We start from the raw sequence: 26,234 nt of genomic DNA, 5'->3' as shown, positions 1-26,234 counted from the left end.
GTTTCCAGTAGGGCTGGGATAAAGATTATTTTTTAAACGATTAATCTAGCGATTATTTTTTCGATGCATCGATTAATCTAGCGATTCATTTTTTCAGACCGATTCGATTTCGATTATCTCCCCATTAATTGACTACTAACAATTTATATATGTTAATTTACATATCTGAATGAAAAAAAAACATGAATTCCTTAACATTGCAATATATGTTTATTGCTCTTAAAATTACAAAATAAAAGACTGACTAAGAATGCATTACTTTGCACTTGTATAGAGATAGCATTCAATAAAACCTTGAAGCCTTGAAAAAACATAGCTTACTGAAACAAGCTTACTGAACACAAGGGCCTAGCTTACAGAAAAAAAGTTTTTCTTTCAGATGAAAATAACAACTACTTGATGTCTAGCATTCAATAAAAAATGTCACCCAAAATACTTGTTTAGAGCAATTGAAAGAATACAGTAACCAATGTAAACTTGAGGGCTTTAAGCTAATACAGAGAGTGCTTTTCCAAAAAATAAAAAATAAAAAATTTACAGTGGGAGCCAGCAGCCTGTCATGGAGAAAAAAAAAAAAATCTCAGAATGCTCCACGTGAAACTTTGGCGTTCCGCTCTTTTTCTATCGTGTCTAATGATTTTGGTTAAAGGTCCTGTTTTACGCGCTTTTTTGAAGCTTTGATTGTGTTTACAATGTGCAATATAACATGTTCATGTTTTGCGTGTAAAAAAACACAGTATTTTACACACAATTCACCTATTTGTATACTGCTGTTTTCACTGTCACAAAAACGGGCTGATGACTTCCTTGTTCTATGAAGCCTCTCCTTCAGAAATACGTACCGGGTTCTGATTGGGCCAGCGGCACCTGTGCTGTGTTTCTACAGCAGCTGAGAGCAGGTTGCCCTCCTGGTAAAGTGATTGGGCTAGAACGCATGTGCTGGAGATGTATTTATAGTCACAGGAGCGTTTTTACTGACGAGATGCGCATGAAAACCACATTTGTTTTTTTGCACAGCCCTAACATCTAGTTAACAAAGCTAAACAGCGTTGTCCTTTGTGTAATAAGTTACAGAAACTATTAAACGCACCAACTTAAATAATAAAATACACTTACTAGTTGTGGTCCATAAACAACGCCTTCTCCAGACAAAGAGGGAACTGCTCCATCTTTCAAGAATAATCTTTGTGCAAATCCAGCATTAAACTGACTGAGATTGAGAAAGTTGTCCTCAGCAAGCTGTCCTCAGCAAAATGAACTGCACATAGTTTTACATGTGCATTATAATTTTTGGGAACCGAGTTAAACATACATTGTAACCATTAATCTCAAAGTACAGCGTTCCTGGGAAGCCCAAACAAAGGTGATTGGACTCAGAGATGAAAAAAAAACAGCGTTTCAACAACATGGCGACAAACACAAACAGCTCTTCCGTCGGAGCGAAACAAGGCCACGCCCCCTGTTTGTGAATTCATGTGGGCGGTGGTTAGTCAAAAAAACTGTTTTAGTGATGTCATTACTACAGGAACTAGAGGGCTGTAGTCCAAATGGGTCGTTTTTTGTAGGCGAATTCTGTTAAATCAAATATCTCGCTTGGCATTCAACTTTGAGGTTTAGAATTTTACAGATATTATTTATACTCTAACAACAACATTACACACTAACTAAAGTTTAAAACATGGAATCACAAAGAAGGGGACCTTTAATTTGCACGAGAGAGAGAGAGAGAGAGAGAGAGAGAGAGAGAGAGAGAGAGAGAGAGAGCAAGACAGCGCTCATGTAGTTCGAAGCTCATGTAGTTCGAAGACTGTGAGTGCGTGAGCGCATGTGAAACTTTGGTGTTTCGCCCTTTTTCTATCATGTTTAATGATTTTGATTAATATGCACATGGAAGAGAGAGAGCAAGAAGCGCTTGTGTTGTTTGAAGACGGTTAGTGCGCACGCGCAGCCGGGGCTCTCTTTCGTACGCGCCCTGTTTTTTTTGATTTTGAGAACGCAGTGGACGTGGAGGATTATAATGTAACAAGAGCTCATTCAAGTACTGAGGTGGTAAACAATTCAGGGCTTTATAAGTAATAAGCTAGATTTTTAAATCTATACAATGTTTAATAGGGAGCCAGGGCAGTGTGGACAGAACAGGGCTAATATGGTCATACTTCCTGGTTCTAGTAAAAACCCTAGCTGATGCATTTTGGACTACACTGAAAAAAGTAATAAGTAAATTTACTTAATTTTTATTTGGCAAGTTTTTGCACAAGCATTTTTCAAGTAAATTTAACACATTTGGAAATTAAGTAAATCTACTTAACTAAGTTAAGTAAAAAAATAAAATAATGATAAGTACATTTTATTGAGTAAAATTTAATTAAATAATATTAAATTAATGCATTTAGCAGACACTTTTATCCAAAGCAACTTACAGTGCATTCAGACTAACAATTTTCACCTATCATGTGTTCCCGGAGAATCGAACCCCCAACCTTGCACTTGCTAATGCAATGTTCTACCACTGACCAACAGGAACAATTCAAGATTTTGTGAAAAATAAGTTAAAATTTCACTTCAAAGTAAAGTATAACAATCTACACCTAGGTACAGGTTAACACCTGATGGCATTTCTTCTGGGCTTTTGAGTTATAACAAATATGTTTTAGAAACACATGGTTATAACAGCCAGAGAAAAGACTAAGACAGAAGTCAAGGGTCAAGAGCCCAACTAAAGCAAACACTGATCTCTAACATGGTTACTTCAAATGAAACAATAAATCAACATCTACACCTTAGTTCATTCTCAATAAGATCTTCTGTAGACGTCTGACAGAAATAAAGTCAGTCTGGTTATTAATAAGTGGAGCTTGTGATGCTGTTTGTGGGGTTGTTTAATCAGATCTTGAGAGATTTCATGTATTTTATTTCAGTTGATTTCATCTAAGTCTGTGTCTGAAGTCAGTTGTAGTAGTTCTTGTGTTTCTCTTTTCTTCAGTGATTCTGTTTGTTAACAGCAGCTGTTCATCACTAATTCACAATCAGCACTTAGTTAATCACTTAATTACTTGAATACAAAGTTTTAAAACTTACAGGGTTTCAATCAAGGCAATCTATTTACTCAAACGGTTTGAGTAAAGTTTACTTATCGGGTTTTACAGTGCTATTTCTTTTGTCTGTTTTCTTAATTGCAGAATATTTATCATGTGCATCCAGTCCTTCGTGCTGTCTTTGCTGTAAACTGGTTTAAAGGGACAGAAGTGAGAGACTTATTTACCCTCATTTTATAAAACTGTTTTGAAAAGAATAATTTTACATTTATAAATTTCTAGAATATCTGTTTCGGGCTTTTTTCTTAGAGTAAAAACTTTTCCAAAATAAAAAAAAGTAAGTAAGTGAAATTTTCACTTATTTTTCACAAAATCTTGAAGTGTTCCTGTAGCTCAGTGGTAGAACATTGCATTAGCAAGTACAAGGTTTGGGGTTCGATTCCCCGGGAACACATGATAGGTGAAAATTGTTAGCCTGAATGCACTGTAAGTTGCTTTGGATAAAAGTGTCTGCTAAATGCATTAATTTAATATTATTTAATTAAATTTTACTCAATAAAATGTACTTATTATTATTATTATTATTTTTACTTAACTTAGTTAAGTAGATTTACTTAATTTCCAAATGTGTTAAATTTACTTGAAAAATGCTTGTGCAAAAACTTGCCAAATAAAAATTAAGTAAATTTACTTTTTTCAGTGTAGTAGACTGTCTGCTTAATATCTTCTAACACTTTCTTTGTCAACTTCTTGTCAACTTATACTAAGCCTAAACCTACCCCAACACTAACCCTAAACCTACCCTAACAGTCTACTCTGAGAGTTATTAGACATGTAGTTGCAAATTTCTGAGATTTAGTTGATATGTAGTTGACATGTAGTTACAAAGTTACTTTATAGCCAGTAGAATGTCTAAAGTGGACTATCGTAAATAAAGTGTAACCAATTAATCCATTAATTAAATAATTCATTTGTTATTTTATTCGGACGTTATACATCATTAGCCTATATCAATTCTGCAACATGCATTATGCCTTTTCGGTATTCCGCAATTTGAAGCAAATCTCAACATTGCAACTGGAACTGTTACCAGTACTTTAAATGATGATTTAAGAGCTTTTCATTTCAGCACAGACAAATCAAATCAAGAATCTTTACTTTTACTACATTTTATAAAAACCGTGTTTTGTTTCCTAAAGGTCTGGTTGAGATAAGGCCGGTGCATGGATACGGGATGTGTTGTCATTAAAGGCGTCGCAAACTCCCGATTTCTCTGCATGGACAGAAAGGGAAAATCAGTCAATCAATCAGATGTAATAAACTGTACAAAATAGTCATTTTCTATTTGTATTAGCAATTATATCCTAACCCTATTTGCTGAAATATTTGTTTTTAAGGGTTTAAGGTTATTTGCAGGTGTACTTTCAGAAGTTTCAGAAAGATTCTGATTCATATACGAACTGATATTCTTCAGGGCGCACGATTTAAATTCCTGACCATAAGATAATGCGCATAATTTCAAAAACAGTACAGTTCAGGTAGCATATTTTGTCTTACTGGCAGAGGTCAAGTGAGGCCACAAGTTTGGCCACATTTTCTGAAACTCTTTTTTGAACTGTGACATCCATATTGCAATAATTAATTTCTTAGAAAGTGGAACTTTGGCACTCTGCCAACAATCATAATAAAACTACACACATTTGTCAGAGATAACCTTGTTGTTCTAAGGTCACATCAGGATGTTCTTTATGACTGTATAAGTGTAGACAAGCCGATTTAACCACAGACATCTAGCTTCATTGACAGTGTGTCCTGATCATGGGTTCATTACTCCCATCTTATAACCAAGAACATTATTTTAGGACAGGGCAGACAACAGTCATCATGCATGTAACTCCAAAATGAATAAAAGTTTGAGTAAATGTCCTGGAAAATTATCCTTCCCTATAACATGACTTTGGGAAGTCGTGGCCTAATGGTTAGAGAGTCGGACTGGCAATCAAAAGGTTGTGAGTTCAAGCCTGGGGGTGGCAGGAATTGTGGGTGGTGGGGGTGCATGTACAGTTCTCTCTCCACCCTCAATACCATGAGTGAGGTGCCCTTGAGCAAGGCACCGAACCCCCAACTGCTCCCTGGGCGCCGCAGCATAAATGGCTGCCCACTGCTCTGGGTGTATGTTCACAGAGCACAAATTCTGAGTATGGGTAACATTCACTTTTTCGCTCACTTTTTTCACTTTTAGATTTAGATTCTGAACTAAAATGTGTAATAGCTGTCAAACCAATTAAAACAACGGATCATAAATGATCAATAGTGCCTTGAGAGTACTTGACATTTCAATTTATTTGACTGACCAGAACAACAAACAGAATTCATTCCCACAAAAATGTCCAAATATGCTGATTTGAGTGGTGTCATAGAAGAAACCTTTGCCCACGGCGGGGCATGTTTACATAGCTAAAGCCTCATTGAAAAGAAACAGCAATAACAACCTTGGCCTCGCCATATGGTGTGCAAACAGCTATCAAAAAAAATAAAATAAAAATAAAACACATTGCAGGGCAGGGCAGGTCAATAAGACATCCATATGGCATAAAGTCATGTGCATTCATGCTGTTTCTTTTGTTTTGCAGCACACTTAGGAGGACTGCTCTTTTTTGGAACGCATCATACCAGATGGCTACAACATCTACATCTCAAGCAAACATGGAGCGCTTGTGAATTTGGGTGGTGCTAAAAGCAAGTTGCACAGTAACGACAGGACTGCTACATCTCAGTTCCTGCCCATGGTCAACACATTTTCTCAGGAATCTACCAACAACCGTTCAGGGTAACAACGCTTTCCTGATGACCTTGAACATGGCCATCAGCACAGGGCCAGACTTTCAGAAATAGACAATGCTAGAAATTCCAGTGAAAGCAAATGGCACACTGGACACCGTCACAGGACAAATGTAGTATTATAGACTGGACAGGAAAAAACTAAAACCCTCCAAATGTTGAAGCTCTTTGAAAGATAAACCATAATGGTGCAACACCTGCACCTTGAATTTATTTATTTTGAATGTGTTTGTGATGACCTTGCTTTATTGTGTAAAGATATATAGCTAATTAAGAATTTACTAGACTGAGACTGCACTAAAACAAAAAACGCATGCACACACACACACACACACACACACACACACACACACACGCACACACACACACACACACACACACACACACACACACACACACACACACACACACACACATATATATATATATTAAACATACAGTTATTTGTTAATAACGTTAAAAGGAAAGTTTTGTAACGTTGTGGCTCCATCTACTGGCGTAGTATCTAATTGCATTTGGAGCTTAAGCTGTCAAATGTATATTAGACCAGTGCCCCATTCAAACTCACATTGTGCACGTAGCAAAACACACAGAACAACGGGCTATAGGCTTTATGTATATAAACTATGTTATGTATTCTGCAAGCAGGCCAAGTACATGTACCAATGACTTGAATAGTTTTACAAATACATGTTTTCCACCTTTTTCTGTATTGCTAATACTCAATCACATTCTTGTTATGTAATGCAACTGTCTACAACAAAATAAAGAAAAACATATGTAATGGCATTTTCCACAATTAAATTAAAGGAGTCAATGAGCTATGCTTGAAAAGCCGTGCCAGGTACAGTAAAAAAAAAATAATAATAATAAAATCACACATTTTTACACTCTAAATTAGACATTAGACTTACATTTAAGTGAAGTTTACAGACACATTTTATGTCCTTGATTATTTTTCAAACGTTTTAATGTAAACATATAATTTGTGGCAATTTTGTGTCCTTATGTTCTAATCATTTTCACAGTGGTGGTGGTAGAAATACATTCGTCCCATAATCAGTGAGGGCCACAGTGTTACAGACTGAGCTACATCTAGCACGTACAGAAAAAAGCAATATATATATATATATATAAACAAATAAAAATCCTTATTTTGAAAAAGTCAAACCAGGAACAATTTGTTTTCATGATCAAACAAGAATAAATATTCACAATGTAAGATTAAATTAAAAGCGTATCTATTTGAGAGAGCTTTGCTCCTCAGTGTAGCTCTGAATGTAAATAAAGCTGAAGCTACGAATCTGTAAATATGATTAAATGACATGTTCTGAATTACAATTCGATATAAAGTCTTTCGTTTGGTTTATAACAAATGTGACATCACACTGATAAAGCATAAACGTGCTTACGCTAGTGATATGACGCTTGCTTTAGTTAAGTTTCCCTTCCAGTAGACGGCGCCGTGCTTCAGTCACTTCAATGTCAACACCAGGCCAGCTGAAACAAAGAAGAAGAACCATCTCGGAAATTCGAGATAGAACGTTATTTATTTATTTATTTATTTATTTGTTTATTGATTGATTGATTGATTGATTGATTGTAAAAAATGGCATGAGAAGGACTCTAGAAATAAATGTCTTCTCCGCTTTCACATCTTTTCAGCTGGCTGGAGTTCATAATGATTCTGCTTGAGTAATGCGAGTAGGCTAGTTTCTGTAAAAGCATTGTCAGTTTTTTTTTTTTTTCTGTTGTATTTTTATTACATTGTCTGTGCAATGATTTCTAAATTCTGGGGACTCGGGACTGGACACGCAGTTCACACGAATGACAGCATTGTCATGCTTTAATCCTTTTAAAACAATTTAAGCAAAATGTATTGTTAGTTATATTAGTATTATACAAAATTATATATTTTAGTCCTTTTACTATTTCCTTTGTTTCCTCCATCGTTGTAAATAATAATTTTTTTCATTATTATTTATATTATTTGTATTGTTGTTATTTAAATAATTTTATAAATGACTCTTATTAAGTGTAATGTTTACTTTTTTATTTTAGCCATTGAAACGATGTTCAGGTAAATGCATGAGACACCAGGGGCCCTATGTATAGAGCCACTCAGAGTAAAATTTTAGTCTCAAGTCTGTCAAAATTCTAAGAATGACGTCATTTTACTTTTATTCCTAGTCTTAAGAATAAGTGTGATTCATAAAGGTTCCTAAGTGTTAAGACTAGGTCTTAGCTCCTAAATTATTTAAGAGAGCTGGAGAGGTCTCCTAACCAGTAAGGAGTAACAAGATGGCAGCAGAGAGGAGGAGGCCGCGCAGTTTCCAACAATGTAAGAATGTGTTGGAATTATATGATGACAGAGAGTTGATCAAACGATACAGGCTTGATTGTCAGGGTATTCTTTTTGTTACTGACCTAGTCAGAAATTCAATAACTTCTCCCACTGTAAGAAACTATGCTTTAACTGCTGAAATGAAAGTTATAATGACTCTGCGTTTCTTGGCAACTGGAAAAATGCAGCAATGCACCAGTGATGACTTAGGGCCATCACAGTCCACAGTTAGCAGGGTCTTAAATACCACTGTTGCTGCACTAACCATACCAGACATAGTGAGGCAGTTCATTGACTTCCCAACTGACCTTCAAACTATACGGCAAAAGCCAGCAGATTTTATGAGGATTGCGGGTTTCCCTGGAGTTGTAGGAACCATCGATGGCACCCATGTACGCATCATTGCTCCAACTGTAAATGAGGAGACATACATCAATCGAAAAGGATTCCACAGCATCAATGTTCAAGTCGTATTTGATGCCAATTACAAGATCCTCGATCTTCTGCCAAAATGGCCAGGGTCAACACATGATGCTCGGGTTCTTTCCCAGAGTGGCCTCAATGGGTTATTCGAACAAAATTATGTTCGCCCTGGATGTCATCTGCTGGGAGACTCGGTTACCCTTTAAAACACTGGCTTCTCACCCCTTACAGAAGACCTCAAGGAGAACAGCAGCTCAATTATAACAGGTACTGTACTGGACTGAACTGTAGACAAGATACTAATTTTGTTCAAGGAGTACATTCTTGACTTATCTGACCTATGTTCTTTTATTGTTTTTGCGTCATGAAGAGCACACAAAGTAACACAAGCCGTGGTGGAGAGAGGAATTGGACAGCTGAAGAGCAGATTCCATGTCCTTCATGGAGAGATTCGACATTCACCTGAGCGTGCTTGTCGCATTATTATGGCTTGTGGCATTTTGCACAATATTTGCAAAGCTCGTAACCTCCCATTGCTTGATGATGATGATAATGATGATGATGATGATGACGATGAAAATGAGGACCATGGTGATGATGACAGTGATCATGATTATGATGAGAATGATGACAATACCACCGAACACACATTACAAAGCATTTCGGGGAGAGCATCATTCATGGACTGCTTTGCTAACTCACATTTTGGGTAAGCAAACTTGTAGACAATAAGTAACAACAAACTTTTCCTTACACAATTTTATTACACAAAGCATATTTACAATCATTGAGTATTCTTAATTCTTTTCAGTTTTAAAGAGTAATATTCATTTTGAATTTCCAGCAACTTAATTTGCAATTTGAGCTTTTTTCTTTTAAGGGACTCAATGTGATCCTCAGTGGCTGCGCCCTGTGCAAATCCAGTGTCTTGTGAGGCAGAAGCTCATCTGGAGGACACACGGAGATGTCCTGAGATGATACAGGAGAAGATGCATCTGATGGACCGGCTCCAGAATTATCCACACTACATTCACATGCAGAAAATATTAAACAGTGCAAACATGTTTATTCAATTCATTGTGGTGACTGAAATACTATCAATTTATTAAAAAGACACATTACATGCATACATTATTACATGCATAATTTTCTTCTTACCATCTTTGTAACTCCTTCAATTTGAGAAGTGCAGGGTCTGGGGCATCTGGAATGCCACAAATAGAGGGATTGGCCATTCCAAGTATCTCCTCTACTATTTCACCAATCTCAGACAGAGGTTTACATGGAGGGCCCCCACCTGTTTGACAAGAACTCAGCTGCTGACCACATGGAGACAGTCATTTAATATAAAATGGTTTAATAAGCTAAAATAAAATTTACCTGTGGCTCGCATACTTTCTTTATATTCTGCAATTTCCTTGCGTGTTGTTGCCAACACATTGTACCACCTTTTCTCACAATCCTCTGCTGAACGTCTTGTCCGAGGAAATGCTGCATTTACTGTCAAAACAATCTGTTGCCATGCATTTTTTTTTCTTTGCTTGTTAAAGTTGGACTGAATTTTCCTCTTATCACATCCTTCCATTTAAGGACTGACTGCACTAGAAGATTTTCTTCCTTGGACCAGTTTGGTTTTCTTTTTGCATCCATTTTTTTTAAACAATTTGCAACTTTTGTCTTCCCTTTATATACAGCTGTGAGTGCAATTTTGAATTATGTGATTCATCAGCCTAATTACTTAAATAGCATCACATTTGTCCATTTAATTAATGTGTTGAAACTCTATTAAAATTGTGTGAAATAAATGCATGTACTTATTTGTAATTTTTTTTTTTTCACAAAGCAAAAACAAATTATTTTAAATAAATTGAAATATTGAAATAATTGTTATGTCTTAATAAAATAATGAATTAATTGTGTCATGCTGCTGTGACCTCACCCTTGCAGGCTCACTATTGGCTGATTCAAAGGTTCAGGGCGGACATTTTGGGTTCACATCATTGTAGTCCTTAGTTCACAGCACTTAAGTCCCACTTCAGTCAGCACTTAAGAATCAGTCTTATACTTTACTGAAAGTTGCTTTTAGCTGCTTTATAAATGTCTCCTACTCTTAGAAAAGTCCTACTCTTTACTTAGTATTTTCTGACACTTAAGTCAAAGCTTAAGACTATTCTTAAGAGCATTTCTTAGAAGTTTTATACATACGGGCCCAGATCTTTTGGCGCTTTTGGTGTTTTTCAGGTTTCTTTTTATTATAGATTTGCCCTTGCATTTAAATATCTCCTTCAAAACAGTAGTGATTTCAAAGCAAGGTATGTTCTTTAACACAAATCAAACATTGCTTTTCATCAGGAGCCAGTAGCCAGGTTATTTCTCTCACTACTAACTTTCTGTCTTCTTCTAGAAAAAAGATAAAGGCTATGGAATATTTGATTGGATTGATCCAGAACTTCCCATATGAGGACCCACAGTAACTTCAAGAGGACATGGAAAGGGTGCGTCCAAAGCTTAGACAGGTAATGTAATCAAATATGCCCCATCATCTCTTTGTTAGCTGACTGTTTCTAATGGGTTATTTTAACTGTTAATTATCAAAATGATATCTGCCTTACATATTTCACTTCTACAGGTGTGCTCTTTATTGAACTCTGGCAACAGACTTTAAAGAATATGTGAGTGGATCAACGGGAATATCTTTTACATCAGCATGATGACAGTGTTTGTGAGGGGGTTTGTGGTGCTCACGTGCAATGTGTACACGAGTGGACTGTTATCACTCTCACTGGACCTGTAAGACAGAATTCGGGAACAGTTAACTAAACCGAATTCTAGAAAACAGAGTGGAAGCGTTTGGGAGTTTTTAAAGTGAGATAAACGGGTGGAATAGCGGCACTAATACAAGTTCATTTATATACAAGACAAACCAAAGTCAGCATCTTCATGAGAATATTCCATCTCCTAAGATGTTTTTTAACATTTTTTATGGACTAAAGCATTTGTATAGACAAAGCTGTTTAAAAAGAAGACCATAAACACCATCTTGTGGTGAAACTGGGAAAATAATTATTATCGTCAGGTGGCACCACCTGCTGGTAAACTGCAAGTACTGCAGGATTGTTACTTCGTTATGACATTAGAATCAATTAAAATCAATAATGAAACGGGGATAAGCAGCACAGACAGTTTTTTAAGAAATGTTTTACAATTTTGCCTCTTAGAATGCTTTACTGGTGAGTCCACTTCTACATTAAAAGACATTTCAGAATAAAATAAATAATGAACGTATATCATGATGCTGTGTAGTAGTCTAAATAATATTCTGGTTAATTGTTATTATTAGTAGTAATGATAATAACAATGACTTTTTCAAATATTTTTTGTATTATTATTAATATATTTTCATTTGTCCTTTATAAGTTCAAGGTGTCATAAATCCTTTAGATATTTTAATAGAGATTTTTTATATCTATTTTTAAAGAGTACGTAATCCAGTGCTGGTGGATTAGATTGATTTGATATTACAGATCTGCCATTAGCAGAAATCCCATTTCCCTTTAGCTAGTCTTAGTCAACCAGCCCTGGATCCTAATAAATTCCTTTGCTGGGTTCCTCAGTGCTATTTCACGGGTGGTCAGCAGAGTCTGCTGACTGATAGTTTTCCTCCCCTCTCCTGGGTCCAGAATGGGGACAGTTGCTGTGGGCTCAACAATGCTGTTGTGGGGCCCGTGCGAGAGGCCAGGGGGCTCTGGTTTTGTTCTGCTCCCCTCACACTTAAAATCTGAGGTGCAGATCAGAATTCAGGCAGACAGGAGTTGGCTGGATATTAGAGGGTGTTTCTAGAGATGGCAGCTGGTCTACGCGGTGGGCAGCAGCAGGTAAACACTAGGCCTGTTGGCGGCACCTTCCGAGCCCTGACAGATAAAACCCTGCTCTTCCCTGAAGACCTCCAGTCAGCTGCGACATCAGTCATACAAGGTCTAGTTTAGGCATTCATTGGAAGCCAGAACTACATATATTATACAATAGTGGAGAATGACTATCATTGCATTAGAAAATAACTAGAAATGAGTTAAAACCATGAAGCTGTGACACTTTCATGAAGGTGAAAAACAAGTGGCATTGAAGTGATTTTTTATGAAGTCAAGTTCACTCAGGTAGTTCATTACACATAATTTGAATGTAATGTTTCACAATATATGTTGTTCTATGATATACACTTTTAAGCTGTTGTTCTTTAAAAATAAACCCACCTTTGATATTTTGTAGACTTAACGATTTAATGAGTCTAGTACATTTTTAAGTGTGGTTCAAGTTCCCAAATACTTTAGGAGCCACTGTATATTATGTTCAAAAAATAGTATAATCCAAAAAATAAAAAATTGGTCATTCCACACCTGTACAAAAGAAGATATTTTGGAGTTGAAACAATACTGGGTCCCATTGTCTTTCATTTCTTATTCAAATTTAATACTTTTATCTTCAGTCAGTCACATAGGTTTAGATCGACATGAGGACGAGTAAATGATGGCAGAATGTCCACGGATGGCACTAGAGTCTACTGTAGAGTGTTAATATTTGTATAATCCATAAATGATACATCATCTTTTCAGATATTGTGTGTGTGAGTGAGAGAGCAAGGGGGTGACTAATTTCAAATGCAGAACAGAAGAACATGAACTTAGCGGGTGTAAGACAGAGGGCTGAGTCTGTGAAAGAGAGTTAGAGGAGCAATGTTTCTTTGGTTTCCTTTCAGTTGTGGAACAGAGTGGATGGGGCCAGCGAAAGGGAGGGAGGCCGAGAAAATGAAGCAGGACGCTGGAAGGTTTCAGAAAATGTTCAGGAATTTCGGGAGCAGGTGGCGAGTGGTGACATGAAAGGACGACGTGACAAATGCAACCGACGGGCACTTGAAAAAAAAAAAGGCCTCAAGTTGAATGGTGGCATAGTATCTCCTTTTTTTGCCTTGGTGCCTCATACCCCCCCACTCTTTCCCTCACACACACACACACAAGCTCCAATCTCAGCATTGAGCTGCTCGCTCCCTCGCATGGTTCATGATGTGGATGATAAATGCGCAATTCCTATTCACAGCACAGACAAGAAAGGTTCAGCCACTTCACTCAGATGAAGGTGATAGTGGGGGGTGGTTAGGGAGCATGTGGCCATGAGGGAAGCTAGTTGAGTTTTGGCTACGGATCATACGATATACGTTAATATAACAATTCAATTCTGATGTAATGATCTCAACTGACAACATAAATATTCATGCTCATGTTTCTGTAACATCCAACAAAGGCGCAGTCGTAAACTTGGAATATGATCATTTGTGTTTTGAAAATGAATGATGTTATTTATTTAAAAAAAAATAAAAATAAGGCTTCATTATATCTGTCTGTTTCATCCTGAAATATTTATTGGTAATCAAAATAAATAGAAAAAATTATCATTTATGACACCTCATGTAAGTTTTGTACTCCATCTCCATCCCCCAGTTACATTGCATAATGTAAATAATACCAGTTACCAACGACACTTGCATTCATTTGTGTTAGGGCTCATGTCAGTCCCCCTTTTGTGTTCTACAGAAGAAAGAAAGACTTGAGTGAAGTAAATGATGACAACATTTAAATTTTTTGAATTTTTCGATCCCTACACTTCACCTTCCGGTGTTATCTTAGATAGCTCAAACCATTTAGAGTAAACAAAGACAGCACTAGCACATTTATCAAACAAATCATTTAACAATGATGATGTTTGAAAATCACATACTGCCCTACTATTTAATAACAGTAAGTGAACGCAGGACTATTCACAGTGTTCTTAAAACAGTAGGCCAACATTTCCCGGATGACCGGCTGTTTCTGCCAAGATTCTAAAGTGTGCATCCAATGGACATTTACTATCCCATCAGGCCAAGTGAGAGGATTTGTGAATGGCAGTAAGACCGTTGTTGGAACTGACTCTGGTATGTCACATTACAATGACAATATGATAAATGTTGTACATCTGGATTACATTCATACTACAGACACACACAGAACCAGGTTCTCAACTCTGGTCCTCGAGTTCCATTTTCCTGCAGAGTTTAGCTCTAACGCTGACCATTCACACCTGAGGAAGCTTCTCGTATGGTGCATTCCAAACTGGGATATATCGCCCTAAGAAGGGCACTTCGGAGTTAAAACAATCATGGCTGCCATATTGAAGGGTCGTTCCAAACCGAACAGGACCAACATTACCTGATATGCGCTTCTCACATATGAACAGAGTTCAGTTTTTGTATGTCAGATCTTGGAAAGGCAAACCTTCAAAAGGTAGCGCTTTAACCATTGGAACAGTGTGTATAAGGGGAGCAATGTTGCTTCTTCCTCTGAAACCGCAGTCACAGAGATGCCAAAAGCCAAAGACACAGTATTATCTCAAACCTCAGTTGGTAGCAAAGGTGCGTGAAATAGTCCGAGTTCTTTCTTTCTTCCAGTCTCCCGACTGATGCCTGTTGGCCTGTCTGCAGTGTGTTTCAAAACAGAACATCAAAGACTGTCTGCTGGGGATACCAGATAATACTTTGACAATAAAAGAAGGGTATCACCTGCTTGATACATGAGAGAACAGCGTTTATTTACTCAACAGACCAATCCTTTCTCTCCTCAGCAAGGTTCAACATTCACTTCCTCTAAATGCTGTTATTTTCAGATTCTGTTTTAGTTGTACACATAAGACATATCTTCAGTTTCCTGCTTAATTAATATTTCGTGAATTTAAAAGGGTTTCAGCTGCTCCTTTTTTTTTTTTTTTTTTGGAGGCATGTGACACATAGACCCTTACCAAGCAATTGCCGATATAGGCTATATTTCTTATTTTAATCATTTAATTTTATAGTGTTATGTGTGCCATATATGAATTCAGTTAAATTTGGCAACATTAATATTAAGTATTTTTTTTGTGTACCTTTTTTCCTTCAAAATTTTTTATTCAGACTATTATTAGTTCATTAGACTAATGAAATAACAACATATCATGACTTAAAAGGATAGACAGTGAAAGTATGTTTTTGTATTAACACAAAAATATATCAAAATATATTATTTTACAGGTCTGAAATATGTAAATTACAGAATTTTAATTTCACTTTTTTCATTGTTTATGAAATTTTCATTGTTATATATATACACACACACACACACACACACACACACACACACACACACACACACATATATATATATATATATATATATATATATATATATATATATATTGTAACCAAAGCTGTGTGAGCACAATAAAAAATACAAATCACGCAAGACGAGTGGTTTTTGAAGCTCAAGTTTTATTCTAGTTAACCTCATGTCTAAGATGGGTCAGCAAGATTGTGCATTTCAGACCAGTGACCGGTTTGTGAACAATAAAAAATAAAAATAAATCAAACCATGAATAAATCAACACATTTTGAACCTTGGGAATGAATACCATATTGAACTAAAAGACACTACAGGTTTGTTTACAACATAATTGAGACATAAGGCCAAGCTTTTATTGTGTGGGGATGGGAGGATGCAGTCAATCACTTCTCAATCCCCCCTAAACACATTCAAGACAATAGCTCAGGACCTCCATATAGTCTCTTTTCATCGATTGCATGACAGTCTCTTGGTGTCTGTTTGTGAATCGCACCGTTATACATGCTATTTTTCATCATTCAGTTGAATTTTTATTTCCACCTTGAGGTAAAATAGATTCCTGATACTACAGAGGATAATATATCTGTGTCCTCTGGGTCCTGGATCACCTCTCCCATCATTCCTAGCTTATCGCCGCATCTCTTTCAGCAAATCATTTCTAGACTCAATGCAAACATATAGCAGCACCATGTCAAAGGCTATAGGGAGTGAAACTAACCAACCAACAACCAACCAACAGAAAACCAAGTAAAGAATCCCATGAGTACTGAATATATGGGACTTTACGAGGATAATTTGATGGGTTTATGCAAAAAAGATGAAGGGAAACATCACTGCTGATTGTAGCTGCGTCGCATTTATTAAGACAACGACTTAATGTGGACATGCCAGGTCTTGTATTCAGAACAAGCGTAAGAAGCCACTTATACATGAATATCTGCACTGTGTTAAATTACTACAAGACAAAATTATGGCTTTGTAAGTACACATGGCAGTCACAAACTCATAACGGTGTCATTTTTTCAAATAAAAGCTCCATAAACTCATCAAGATGGGCTAGAAGAGGCTTAAGTGGATATACAGTCTCCTTTAATGAAACAAACTAAAAAAAAACTCGAAAGAGTTTATGGCACCAATTCCATTCAATGTGCTTTCTACTCGCTCGCATCAGGACCCAGTAGGATGACGATTAACATGTTCATTTGCATTTTACAACAGGACTTACAGGCATGGTTTACCCCCCTCCCCCTCCAAAAAAACCCAAAACAATAAAATAACATTACATAACATAAAAATAGCACTAAAGTAAAATCCCAGGCTAAATCAATGCTAAATCATGACTGTAGTTTGAGGTATTGTGGGTATAACAGGATCATTTGACTATTTTTCGTCTGCTTTTTTTTGTTTTTTTGTATTTTATTTTTCTTTTGTTTTGGGAATAGCATAGCGTAGAAATCACATTAACAAAAATTGATCACATAAAAAAAAAAAAAAAAAAAAAAAAAACTACCAAAAGAACCAAAGTTGTCAATAATATCATCATTTTCTATGAGAAAATTAAAACCTATTACATGGCATTGTATTGACATTTCATATAAACAAAACCAAAAATAGCAGCAAAAACAAGACAAGAGAAAGAAGCATGTCTTTCCATTTGAAAGTTTCATACTTGCTGGAAATCCCTCCATAGCAGCTAAAAATGAGGAGTGTCTTCTCCCAGGTTCTCCTCTTAAGTTATTCCTCAAGATACAAAAGTCTCAGTTCTGCCTTAACTCTTTGATGTCCAGCCATCACCCTTTTTTGCCTCCCTCTACCATCTTTAACACCTCTCCTCTTCATCGTCCTCCCCTTCCAGAGATCCACAAGACAACTGACATCTCTGGGTTTGTGCAAAATCTACTAGAAGCCACAACTTTTGTTTTAATAATAACTAGACCAGAGTACATCAACTTAGAAAAATACTTTAACTATGGTGTCACGAGTTAGTAACTAGCGGGTCGTTATACACACTTCAAACGTAGGTACTCTTGGGTATTCGTGCATACTGGCCTTAAGAGGGGAACTGAAAAAATAAATAGTTCTTAATCTTTGATTTAACATCATAGTGTTTCTATAGCTCTACGTGCGCCTTAAACGTTCCCTAGCATCCATTCGTTCTCGCAGGAGGACCACTAACTACACTGTAGGCTTCAGTTTAAGCCTTTAATGAGCAAATATCTTCTCAATGTCCCCCTCTTCTTCTTTCTCTAACAGACCACTAACACCATAGATAAAGAGACCTGCTCTGTCAACCCTTCCTCCACTCCATGTTTTCCCCCATTGTTTTAACAACTGTGGATTTCTTTCTTTCTATATTTTTTTTTTCTTCTTTTCTTCTAAAAGTCAGCCTTAAACGACGAACCGAAAGTGCTTTTTATCTTTTTTTAAATGGAATGGTTTTAGATAATAAATGAATCTAAACAAAAAGCAGACTGTGGACTGCACTGCAAGCTTGGCCGGGGAGCAGGTACAACATAAGCTTATTGTGTCATGGCAGTGATGACGATATACAGAAATGGCAGTGAAGGCATTAACGGTTTCGAAGAAATGTTTCCGTCTGGCCTCAAGATGAAACCTAAGTCCCTGGCAATCCACAGCCTTCTAGATCATAATACAAATACATGCGTAAAAAATATACTAAGGATACATAAACCGTTTTGGAAGAGAAGAGAATCTTGTTAGGGGATCTGTCAAGGAAATATAATAAAGTGACTAAAGGCATGGCAAGCGGGGATATATTTACACGGCTAGACTGCAGAAAAAGCAGGGACCACTCATAGCAAGTGTACTATGAGAGAAAGAAATCGGACATACAAATAACGTCTCCTCACTTTCAAAAATATTTTTTGACACACTTGAAATAAAAATACCTGACGTTGTTTTTTAGCGACAAGTCAGGGCAAGTCACAACTACTGTTGTCGTTTATAAAATACTTAAATCCTAGATAGCCTATACCATTTTCGCTTGTTTTATTTTGGACTTAGGACATAGAGGGGGGCCAAAGGGCAGAATTGAGATTTCCATTCATTCCTTGTCCTCCACTTGTGGTCCTGGCCAGCGATAGCCCAGTCGTCAAAACCACAGGGGATGCCGCTCAGCAGTCGACAGTCAGAGCGTGCTGAGGGACAAGTTGTCGAGGTATTGGTCGGATAGTGGGGTGCAGGTGTGAGCCCGTTTTCCATTTGTCCCATGAAGCCTTTGGCCAAAGCCCATACCCAACAGAATCAAAGTTGAAGAGATTCATCGCACTCAAGATGATTAACGATCCATTCAGATATTAATGTCTCTAACGTCTGTGGGAGTGCAAGAGAGGTCCACGTCCTCCTCCGCTCTTTTGGTCTCTGTGGAGATGTTGTGCTGCTGAGCTTGTCTGAGACTAGATTCCAGCAGGGACTCGATCTGTTCCTGACACGATCGCAGACAGTCCTTTTGAAGACAAATATGGAGATCAGCAACAATGACAGGGGAAAGTGATGTACTGGGTCTTCTGGGAAAATATAAACGGAAGGCGGAACACTTACAGGGTCGCTTCTGATGACTTGTGAGAGGAAGTTGGTGAGGTTCTGGGATGAGAGGCAACTGTCACTGCTTTTCAGGTACAACCCCTGCACTGCTGCGGCAACGCTACCGGCCGCGATCATGGATGGAGGGCTTGCGATGAAGTTAACATCTGAAAATAACAAATGGACCCTGGTTAGAACTCAGGAAATTCTCAAGAAAGCCAACTGGCCCACAGAATAAGAATCATTATGAGGAATAAAATGGGCAATATTGGATAAGACGCTAGGGTTTGGATTGAGCTCATAATGAAGCATAGCGTGACTAAACTATAATGGGAGCAGGGTTGGTAGAGGACAGTCCGTGACATTTGGGGCCCGACACCATTCTGCTGCAGGGCTCAAAGCCTTTGTGGGGAGGCAGAGGACTTTGCTGTAGGTCCAGGGCCAGCTACCCCCTACTGCAGCCCTCTCATTCCCAAAATGTCCCATAAATCATGTCTCTATGTGCACATTAATGCTAAAAATTCATAGAAATCTTAGGGGTTTCAAGATATTACCATTTCCTAGTATACACAGAATACAGAATACACAGGCCCACAACTTCCTCAAAATGGCTCCATGGCGTTCGAACCTTGAACGGCCCTTCACATGGACAATAAGTGGAGCTAATAAATCAATGCGGCCTCTTTCCCTTATATTCTCACTTTGCGCTTTGCCCACACATGGTGAACAGAGAAACACAACTGCCTTTCTTAAAGGAAGTCATCTAGCATTGCTAGCTCGGAGACGAGAGGGCAATTGTAAAGACAAATTGAGCATAAAAGCACGGGAGCCTTCACCCCAGCCCATTCATTTCATTCACGAGCACCCACCCCCTTCCCAGTATCTGTCCAACCACACTCTCCCTGGCTGAGATCCCAGGCTACTTCCCAAAGAAATGCTGGTCCTAAAACATAAAAGGGGAGCAAGCTGCGGTGATACCCACCATGTAAATGGAAGGACACAAAGAGTGGGGGATATACCAGAGTAGTTCCTTCCTGAAGCATTACTGGCTTATTCTAGCAGGTGATAAAATGACTGCTGTAGGTTGCACGACAATGAGGTGTATGGAAAAAAAAAAAGTGATTTGCAGCCTAACATCTGTGCACATGCTCTAACTCATAGAAACCTGGACATCTAGTCGTCTAGACATGGAAAAATAATAGGTTACAAAGCCCTTAACACAGAAAAATTACAGAAAACAGCTTCCTCTTTTTGGTTCACATGCACTGCGTGCATGGCAGTTGTGTTGTGAAGCAGGCAGTGCTTCTCAGGAGCCATGGTGCAGTAACAGCAACCACCACAAAAGGAAACAGACTTCCTCTCTCTTGCAGAGGCTCACACTGGTTTACAATAACTGTGAGTGAGGAATTAGGACAAGCGAGATGGCTCTTTCCATTGCAATAAAGAGTCTGCCTGATAGCAAAGTACTGAGTGAGGTAAGGGAAGGCTCGTTCAATGCGTGTTCATAATAAAGTGCTCAAAACTTTTGCTTGGCCAGCTATTATTCTTAGAAGGCAAATTCTCTTCCATATATTGCATGAACAAAATGACCAAAGTAAACCTGAACACAAACAGTAAAACATACCTGTTGCACAGAGGGCCACAAATGTCTGGGCATGCTTGCGCAGTATCTGTTTGGAGCTCTGATGTATAGGCAGTTTGGCGAGGAAGTGTTCAATGAAATCATGTGGTGTGACTGAGGCAAGATCCCACTTCAGTTTATTTAGTGCCAGCAGTTCCATTTGCTGCGAAGGAGACATAAAAAGGCCTAAGTTTACAAAAATGAGCATTTCCCATATCCGATTTTACACTCTTGAAACGCTAGATGGAGATGTCGATTACTTGCACATGCCTACGTTCAATTAACGGACACATAAAAAGTACTAACACGTTTGTAACATGCGCGTTTATATTTATGTCTAAGGGGAGGCTTTCCACTTGCAGACCAATCCAATTATCTGGTTAAGACTTTTAATCCAAGACTTTCGTGTACCAATTCTTGCACTTTCATTTTAATTGGCTTAAGTAATAAATAAGAATTAAGTAATATAAGAAAACAATATCAAAACTGTATAATTGTGCAGGGTTGAATAATTACCAATAATTCGCTGGGACGGACGGAGTTGTCCGTGTATATGCACAACTTTTCTGCAGTTAGTGGCACAGTCTCTTTCATCTTGGAGGCCAAAAACATACAAGTTGCTCCTAACAGCTGTAACCTGGTCTTTTTGGTGGGCTCCACAGATAAAAATCTGTCCAGGTAGTTCATAGCCAGCGGAAAAACTTCCTCTTCGCATTTCTGTTCTTCACAGACCTTTAAAGAAAAGAAAGTACACAAGATAAAATAAAGATCTCGTAGAACTGGCTGCTTTTTCAGTAAATATGTGATGAGAATAGAAAGAAACTAATATTTTGGTGAACATGATTTAAATAAACAAAGTGAAATTATTATTATTATTTTCTATGCTTTGATCTTATGGCGTTAACCCACGTGTTTAGCATCTGCACTTGCACTGGAAAGGGTTAAATTAGAAAAGAGACTTGTGCGGATGCTAAAAAGAGTGCTTAATCAGTTAACACAAATCTGAAGAGCTCGACAAAGTATAAATATTGCAATTTGCTGATGATGCTATTGGTCGTTGCTTTCTGAGGCAAAAAGGTGGCGTCCATGCTAGGTTCAGGAAACAATTTTCTAGTTCGTCATCTTTTCAAAAAATATAAAAAAATATAGGAAAATTGTTTCGCTCGATTTAAAACACATGTAAATGTTGTGTAACGCATGCTTTATTGAAAAAAAGCTAAATCTTTCGAATTAAATGACAAAAACGATGTGAAATGAATTGATTTCTAAAGCCCCAACATATACAAAGAGCAGAATGCGACATTTAGGAGAAGCGGGTGTTTCAAAAATTAATATAAATTATTCCAAAGCATTAAATCTAATGTTAAACATCTGTAAATCCAAATCATTCGATGGGAAATATAACCCGACCGTTTAAAATACGATGGTGAATTTAGAAATATAAAAAATATTATATTTTTAGACCATCGTGCAGGAGGTATATGGAAAAACTGAAACAAAACTTTTAAGATACAAATATTACGTTTTCCTGCAAAAGTAAGGTTTAATTTATCACCGCGATTTAAAGAACAACTGCTAGGCGACTTTACACAAGTGATGTCAATATTTTTCCATTTTAGAATTTAGAGATATAAAAAACTTAAACAAACGTCAACAAAGATGGCGTATAATAGCCTACTGGCACGAGTGAGAATGCATACGTGTACATTCGTATTAAATTGAAATCAAATCTAAATTCATTTATATTTTCTTTAGATTAATAAGAAAATAAACATGTGAATGGGGGGAAATAAGCGATTTAAATAAAAATGCGATAGGAACCTACGCAAAACGTGCTAGGTCTATGGATTAATATTAGGCTACTTTCGTAATAAAATTGTTTATTTTTAAATGCAAAAAAAATCACCAATAATAATCGGGCAGCATATTTCCATGTGCATAACAATGCTGAATAACTCAAATTACAATTATACTTATTTAGGCTACATTTATTAAACAGTTCTTGGGGTCCAAAGAGCAAGAGCAGAATCATCATGAGGCAAACTTGTGTCGCTAATATACGAAAAGACAACTATTATCCAAAACAAACCTCGAGCATCCATGTGGCGACGATTTTCCTCATTTTAGGTGCAATTTCTTTCTGAACACACTTGAAATAATTTGGTGATGGAAGGTAGTTTTCCTCTGCTTTGAGCATTGTCTGTAAGACTCGGTCATTCAACAGGTTGCTATCTTGGTAAGCTCTTCTAATGGTATCCACTTCACAGCAAAACAGCTGGTGCTCCATGACTTCAGCGGTGCCCGAGGTTTAGCGGTGACAAAAAAAGAAAACTGGATCTCGTGTCGGACACTGGTCCCGTGGATGCTTTGCTGCCTCTGCTGAACCCTCTAAAACTCTCGCTGCAGCTCCGCTCGACAAAACTCCCCTATGACGTGCCTGTTGTTAAGGGAAGATCAAAGCAGCTGCGAGCCTGTGAGAGCGCGAGAGGCTGTCTGATCAGGGCGGAGGATCAATCTTAACAGAACTATCTTCTCTGGAGTTTGGGCTCCTTCCTTTAGCAGTGTGGAAATAGGAGGTCCTACTCCGGGTGACGAGCGACCAAGGAGAATCGGTGGGGGGTATGCTGGGGTGGGGGTGAAGGGGGCAGGCTGCTAGTGTTGTGGGTATCGGGGGTGAAAAGACGGGGTAAAAGGGTCTGAAGATGTGTGTGTTGGTAAAGTTTTGGTAGGGGGCGGTATAATAGCCCAAAATCAAGGTGTCCCTGCACTTTCGCATCGAGAAACTCAGCTGCACTCTCTCAGTGTAACTACAGAGCTCAGAACTCAAAGTTTTGTTCATGTCAAATTCAAAGTCTACATTAGCTAACAGTCGTTTTCAGCTGAGACGCTTTTGTGTCTGTGTGGCACAGTCATTTTAAGTTTTTTTTTTTATATATAAGAGTAATTTATACATACACTTGAATGTGGTTTCCATATTTGAGACAACTGTGTGGACATAAAAGTAAACTTTTGGGTTACCCTAAAAGAAGGAAGCAGAAATTATTCTAAACCAATGAACGAGAACGACTGTTGCCAGGCAGAACTGCGGCACTAGCTTTCATCTCAAAACTCCTCTTGCAGATGTATAATGTAGAAAATACTTTGAAAAACTTTAAGAAATCTCACGAGAGTCATACCACTTGTCGTAGCTACTTACTTAATAACTAATAGTTGCTGAAGTTTAAAGAAAATGTTTATAAGGAATGTAGTTTAGGCTATATCAGTAGCCTAAGTTATAAGGTAGGCTACATAGAAAATACAACAGAAAATGGCATTGGACCGTTTATAATCGTAAATAAACAGTGTTCCTTCTTTTATAGTGTACTGACTTGTCTATGGAGTTTAAGCAGACCATCTGCATATAGCGTTAACAACACGAATTGTTTGATAGAGTTTGATCAAATAGGGGCGCTCTCACTTTAAAGAGCTCACTGCCTCGCTGCTGTAGCTTCAGGATGAATTGAAGCTTTACAAATTCCACACATTCCACTTTCAGTGGCTACCGTAAAACAAGTATACTTTGGTTGTGCCGAAAACTAGAGCTGAGAGAGAAGCTAGCAACAATAAAGGACACAGTTTTGTTTAGTTTTTTTTTTAAAAAAGGCTATAATTTTTTAACATTTGTTCACTTTGTGCTCTTTGAGATCTAACGCTACTTAGACCTTTATTACTATATTATAGTTTTTTTATAGCATAATTAAGACTATTTTAAGCGTCCATGTCCAGAACATGCAGAGTGGAAAAAAGAAACTTAATACATTGAATGTTTAAACGTAGCCTATTTCAAACATTGTGAAATGTTCCATTACCACATTGAAAAAAGTGAACACTCTTTCAAAAAAAAAAAAAAAAAAAAAAAAACTACACCGACGAATTTCTTAAATAGTCCTACGACTATAATAATAGATAAAGAACCTGTTCTTTTCTAAAAACTTTTTGGTGTCTTTTTCCCTTACAAGACGTCTGAGATCAACACATTCAAAATAATTGTCAGAAGGTGTTTCAGAAATGTTTCGAACCCATCATGTTGTAAGTGGAGAGTAAATAATTGCTTTAATTTACATTAGAAGCCTAAATAATTACATTAAATAACGAAGGCTTTCTTGAGCTACATAAGTGTTCCTAACAATGAAGGACCGACCATGTGAGTTTTTAGTTGTACTTCTATTACCGTATACACGGCAAAAAGAGTAGGAAGTTGTAGTGCTGCGGTCCAATCGGAAATTACTCTGTCTAGCCTTAGCTGCTGACAGTCTGTGCACGTTTCAAGTTCTCTTTCGGTCTTAAAGACTAAATAGTAACACGTTTCTGAAATGATATAATGTTTATTGTGGACTGCTGGTGGAGATTTAAAGCTAGCCTATAGCAGCAAGTGATTGAAACTATAACATTATATATTTAGTAACTTGGCAGCATTAACACTCATATAACTTTTTCTTCTTCCTCAGACAACAAGTGCTGTTGGTTCGGAGGAAGTTATTAAATTTGTCTGATCATAGAGTAGGCCTATGCTTGTGAGCTTTTAACTTAGCTTTGGACCATTTAACTAATTTTCTTTTTATTTTTATTTTTAGCAGGTTTCCTGCAGTCATGGAAAATTAAGAATTAAGTTAGTGTCTTTCAGGCTTGGATAGATAAATAAATAATATAATTAATCTTAGGAAGTAATTTTAGTAGTCTATATAGGCTAGTATAGTTATATACTATACTATATGTTTAAATTGAATAATGAATGACTGGAAAAAGGAAATATTTTCCCCCTTTCATAGATTGTTAAATATGTGTACACACACACACACACACGCACACACACACTACAGATATTTTTGAGCCACAGCAATCTAAATACATTTACAAGGATCTCCTAAACAAACAACTGGATTTAAGAAAGTATGACAAAAGAGTTTTTTTTATTATTCTTATTTTCCCCATCAGGTAATGTTCAGGTGGAGTCTTAAGCGCATTACCCATTAAGTAGGTTTAAGATGAATGTGGATGCTTGCGTATTAATGTAGGGATGAGGGCACAATAAAATAACTCTCTCTGGCTACCTAGAGATAAACGACTCATTCCTGGTGAGCACTGAGATTAAGAAACAAATGTAGCGGGACAAAGGGCAATCCTTTTTCAAAGATTCTAACAGGGTGTTGGTCTAATTGCCAATGAGTGCTCATCTCCTCCACCAACTTATATATATCATTTATACT

At 37.3% G+C, this 26,234-nt stretch overlaps 1 protein-coding gene and 1 long non-coding RNA gene across 2 annotated transcripts; one reads left to right on the top strand and one right to left on the bottom strand.

The window, feature by feature from the left end:
* Positions 1-10,580: 10,580 nt before the first annotated feature.
* LOC113052505 (uncharacterized) lies at positions 10,581-11,511 on the top strand. The gene is made up of 3 exons (XR_003277050.1): positions 10,581-10,955; positions 11,048-11,159; positions 11,273-11,511. It is a non-coding gene; the product is annotated as an uncharacterized LOC113052505 (long non-coding RNA).
* A 4,442-nt stretch (positions 11,512-15,953) lies between these two features.
* Positions 15,954-23,550, bottom strand: LOC113051788 (G1/S-specific cyclin-D1-like). Its single transcript, XM_026215859.1, has 5 exons — positions 23,078-23,550; positions 21,505-21,720; positions 20,992-21,151; positions 19,386-19,534; positions 15,954-19,290 (listed from the first exon to the last, which is right to left on the bottom strand). The coding sequence occupies exons 1-5, from the start codon at positions 23,273-23,275 to the stop codon at positions 19,135-19,137; spliced, it is 879 nt and encodes a 292-aa protein (XP_026071644.1). The 5' UTR covers positions 23,276-23,550; the 3' UTR covers positions 15,954-19,134.
* Between the last annotated feature and the right edge of the window lie 2,684 nt (positions 23,551-26,234).

This window comes from Carassius auratus, chromosome 32, assembly GCF_003368295.1.
Source record: "Carassius auratus strain Wakin chromosome 32, ASM336829v1, whole genome shotgun sequence".
Classification (NCBI taxonomy): Eukaryota; Metazoa; Chordata; class Actinopteri; order Cypriniformes; family Cyprinidae; genus Carassius; species Carassius auratus.
The sequence above is the reverse complement of the archived record's forward strand: the minus strand, read 5'-3'. Positions and strand labels throughout refer to the sequence as shown.

Excerpts from the sequence above, each read along its gene's own strand:
- LOC113051788 (XM_026215859.1), bottom strand. The coding sequence starts at position 23,275 with ATGGAGCACCAGCTGTTTTGCTGTGAAGTGGATACCATTAGAAGAGCT. Across the intron at positions 21,152-21,504 it reads TCCGTCCCAGCGAATTATTG|CAAATGGAACTGCTGGCACT; the intron begins GTAATTATTCAA and ends TCTCCTTCGCAG. Across the intron at positions 19,535-20,991 it reads TGTGGCCCTCTGTGCAACAG|ATGTTAACTTCATCGCAAGC; the intron begins GTATGTTTTACT and ends TGTTATTTTCAG.